This window comes from Emiliania huxleyi (assembly GCF_000372725.1).
Source record: "Emiliania huxleyi CCMP1516 unplaced genomic scaffold EMIHUscaffold_3, whole genome shotgun sequence".
Lineage (NCBI taxonomy): Eukaryota > Haptophyta > Isochrysidales > Noelaerhabdaceae > Emiliania > Emiliania huxleyi.
In genome coordinates, this window is record NW_005199770.1 from 1,407,678 (window position 1) to 1,411,441 (window position 3,764).

The 3,764-nt window shown below is 66.7% G+C and overlaps 2 protein-coding genes across 2 annotated transcripts in view; one reads left to right on the top strand and one right to left on the bottom strand.

The window, feature by feature from the left end:
* The window catches only part of EMIHUDRAFT_195457 (hypothetical protein), a gene marked incomplete at both ends in the record, with an annotated part of 2,648 nt that extends 1,972 nt beyond the window's left edge, over positions 1-676 (bottom strand). Inside the window, one exon of the mRNA XM_005775346.1 lies at positions 92-676. Within this exon, the coding sequence (XP_005775403.1) occupies positions 92-676 (585 nt within the window). The remainder of the gene's footprint in view (positions 1-91) is intronic.
* Positions 677-2,313: 1,637 nt separating this feature from the next.
* PTA7 (putative inorganic phosphate transporter) lies at positions 2,314-3,697 on the top strand (the record flags this gene model as incomplete). The annotated part of the gene is made up of 2 exons (XM_005775347.1): positions 2,314-2,989; positions 3,015-3,697. Coding segments are annotated over 2 exons (1,359 nt in total), but the record flags the coding sequence as incomplete, so codon positions are not given.
* Between the last annotated feature and the right edge of the window lie 67 nt (positions 3,698-3,764).

Below are 3,764 nucleotides of genomic sequence, written 5' to 3' on the forward strand. Positions count from 1 at the left end.
CTGCCGCCAGCTGCTCGAGCTGCATTAGCGCGAGGTTGATCTCGGATCCATCTGGGACGAGGGAGTGGGCGGCGGCGGCGGTGGCGCCCACGCGCTTGCGGTCGGTGAGGTGCATGTTGTCCACGTCGCCCAGCACCGAGTCGACGAACGTGTTGTCGAAGACCCCCTCCGCCGGCGCCACCTTGGACATCGGCGACGGGCCGTGCCGCAGCGCCGCCGCCATCTGCTGCTTGAGAGAGGGTGCGGCGGGCGGGTCGTAGGGCGCGGGCGAGCCGCGGGTGTTGCAGCCCGACTCGATCGACGACGAGCGCGAGATCGGCGGCGCGCGCATCGCGTTCGAGAGCTGCCACAGGGTCATCGACCGGCCCTCCTCGTCGGACCGCTGCTTGCGCACGCGGGGCCAGGAGTCGTGGATGGAGCTGGGCGGGCCCTGCTCGGCCTCGATGTCGGAGACGCGCTCGGAGAGCGAGCGCTCGTCATGCCCGCCCGCCTCCTCGTGGAACCGATGGGCCACCTCCCAGATCGGGGGGGCCGACCGCCGCTTGAGCTGGCCCGAGCGCGCACCGTACCTTGCGGGGGCGGTGTGGAAGCGGCGGTGGCCCTCCTCGCTCACGTCGGAGTCGATCGAGTCGGCGACCGACGCCGGCGTGGCGAGCCCGCTCGTGCCGCTCTCCATTTGTGGCGGCAGCGGCGGCTTTGAAGTGTCTTGTTTTGGCGAGCACCACCGAAGCGACTTCGGTCGCTGCTCCTCCCGGCCCGCAAGTAGGAAGAGCGCGCATAGTCAATTAGCGCGCTATGGTTAAGGAGCAAGCGCCCGCCGGACCCGTAACGGGCGTTTGGCCAACTGGTAGTTATGGGGGGGGCACTCCCAATGCTATTTATGATTGCGGAAGGTGCGACGACAATCACGAGGAAATACGGCGAGATTCCTCCAACAATTGCGAGAGGCGTTGAACAGGCAGGCGTTGGACAGGCGTTGGGCGAGCCCTAATGGATGGAAGGAAATGGAAGCCGCGGCGACCCCGGCGTGCCGGAATAGACCGCGGGCGAGGGCGGGGGGGGGGGGGGGAGGGGGGCTGAAGAAGAGAGGGGACGAGAGAGAGGTGGACAGGAGGTGGGTGCGGCCGAATGAAATATAAAATGTTGTTTTTGCTTGGACCTTGGTGCCCTCGCGCCTCGGTGATCTCGTTCGGAGCAAGACACTGACGCCATGCACGCGCACGAGGCGGGCAGTTGTTGTGTCGCCAGACCGACCGCGTGGGGGCTGAATAAGGAGACCAGTGTGTTTCATCAGGTGGGCGGTTGCGGGTTGGTTGGTACCTCGCCGTCGACGCGTGGCTCTCTGCGGCGGTGCTCGTCCTCCCGCTACTCTGCTGCCCCGCCAAGTCCGCTGAGCTTTCGAGCGTCGCCGTCGCCGACGATGATGGCGACCCCTTGCTGGAGCGCAAGCAAGTCCAGTGTCGTTCACATGTACATGTACAAGGACGACGACGTGCCGCGCGCCAAGCGCCGCAAGTACTGCAAGGACGACAAGGTGGCGGCGATCTTCGCCACTGCCTTTTGAGAGATGCAAGGTGGCCCGCGCGGGGGGGGAGGTGGGGGAGGCGGTATTGTTAAAGGATAGTAGTGTGGCAGTTTGGTCGGAGGGCGCCCGGGTCGCCCCGGAGCGGCCCCGCGCGGGGAGGTGGGTGGAGGGCGGCCACCACGCCATCGGACAGGCCGCGCGGGGACGCAGCCGGGGCCAGCGCGCGGCGCTAGAGGGCCGGGCGCAAACTTGTTGCACCTGCACCTGCACCTGCACCTGGGTGCCGCGAGTTTTGGTGGTTCGAAAAGCGGAGCGCGCAGTCCGTTGTGGCTCGAAACGCGATGCGCCTCCGCCGGGAGACACGGACGGCGCCGGCGGGAGTTGGCCTTTATACGTTTTTCTCGCCCAGTACTATCTATATTCTTTTCCCGTATTCTTTCCGTATTCTTGTCCCAAACAGGGTCCATATTCTCGAATATGCCAAGAATACAGCTCCAAATCGGGCCTATATTCTCAAATATTCTTTATATTCCCGCTGAAAATCGCCTTGCTTGTTCTTGGACGTCGTTGGACGTCTACCTCTTCCTATCTCCCTGCCGAGCCAGGTCAGCCTCCGTTTTCTTTGCCCGCCGTCACCTCACCGTCGGTGCCGTAGCTCGCCGCTAACTCGAAGTGCGACCTGCTGTACGAGGACACCACGCTTGTCCCCGGTCGAACTCCGTCACGCTGACCAAACAAAACCGACGATGAGCCCAGTCCCTTTCCTTGCCGAAATGAGCCACAACAGCATGGCCGAGTACGAGTGGATTGTGGTTGCCGGCGCCGTCACCGCCTTCATCGCGGCATTTGGCATCGGCGCGAACGACGTGGCGAACGCGTTTGCCACCTCCGTCGGCTCAAAGGCGATCACGATCCGGCAGGCCTGCTTTCTGGCCGTCGTCTTTGAAGTCAGCGGCGCGGTGCTGCTCGGCTCGCACGTCACCCGCACGATCCGCAAGGGCATCGCCGACGCGGATTGCTTTGCCGGGCAGCCCGAGGTGCTGATGTTCGGCAGCCTCTGCGTCATCATCTCCGTGGCCTGCTGGCTCCTGCTCGCGTCGTACCTCGAGATGCCCGTCTCGACGACGCACAGCTGCGTCGGCGGCATGATCGGCATGACCGTCGTCGCCCACGGTCCGGGCTGCGTCGTGTGGTACGAGGCGGCGACGGCCTTTCCCTACGTCAAGGGCGTCGGTGCCATCGTCCTCTCCTGGTTCCTCTCGCCGCTCCTCTCCAGCGCCGCGGCGGCCGCGCTCTACACGACCGTGCGCGCCGCGGTGCTCCGCGCACCCGACTCGTTCGAGCGCGCCTTCCGCGTGTACCCCCTGCTCGTCGGCTTCACCGTGGCGATCAACGCCTTCTTCATGATCTACAAGGGCGACCTTGGGCGGAGCCTGCAGGCTTGGAGAAGAGACTCGACGGGGCGTGACCCGGGAGGGCCCGAGAGTAGGCGCCAAGGGGCTCGGCCTGCACAAGACGCCCCTCCGTGACGCGGTCGGCGTCTCGCTCGGCGTGGCTGCGGTCGCGGCCCTCCTGACTCTTCCGGTCGGCGCCGTGATCAAGCGACGCATTCTGACGAACCGTGACCTCGAGGCCGGGCGCGAGGTGGCGCGGCGCGCGGAGCAGATGGAGGCGGCGGCGGAGGCGGCGGCGCGGCTGGCGACGACGGCGCGGAGTGACGAGGTCGCCGGGCCAGAGGGGGCGCAGGGCGACGGAGAGGCGGCGGAGGCGCGGAAGGCGGCGAGCAAGGCCGCCCAATCGCCGTCGGACGCGCGGGTGGAGGCGGCGCGCGCGGAGGAGGAGGTAGCGGCGATACACGCCAATGCAGAGGTGTTCGACCCGAGGACGGAGGACGTGTTCCGGTACCTTCAGATCTTCACCGCGTGCTGCGACTCGTTTGGCCACGGCGCCAACGACGTGGCCAACGCGGTCGGGCCTCTCGCCGCCATCGTCGTCATCTACCAGACGGGCGAGGTGAGCACCAAGGTGGACACGGGCGCCACGGGCTACTACATCCTCCTCCTCGGCGGAGTCGGCATCGCCCTCGGGCTGCTCCTCTACGGGTACAAGATCATGGCCGCGCTCGGCGTCAAGATTGCGAAGATCACGCCGGCGAGAGAGCGCGTAGCCGAGACAGCCCTCCACCCACCCTGGCCACCCCACCTGGCCACCGCAGCCCCTCCGCTGCAGTCGCCCCCCC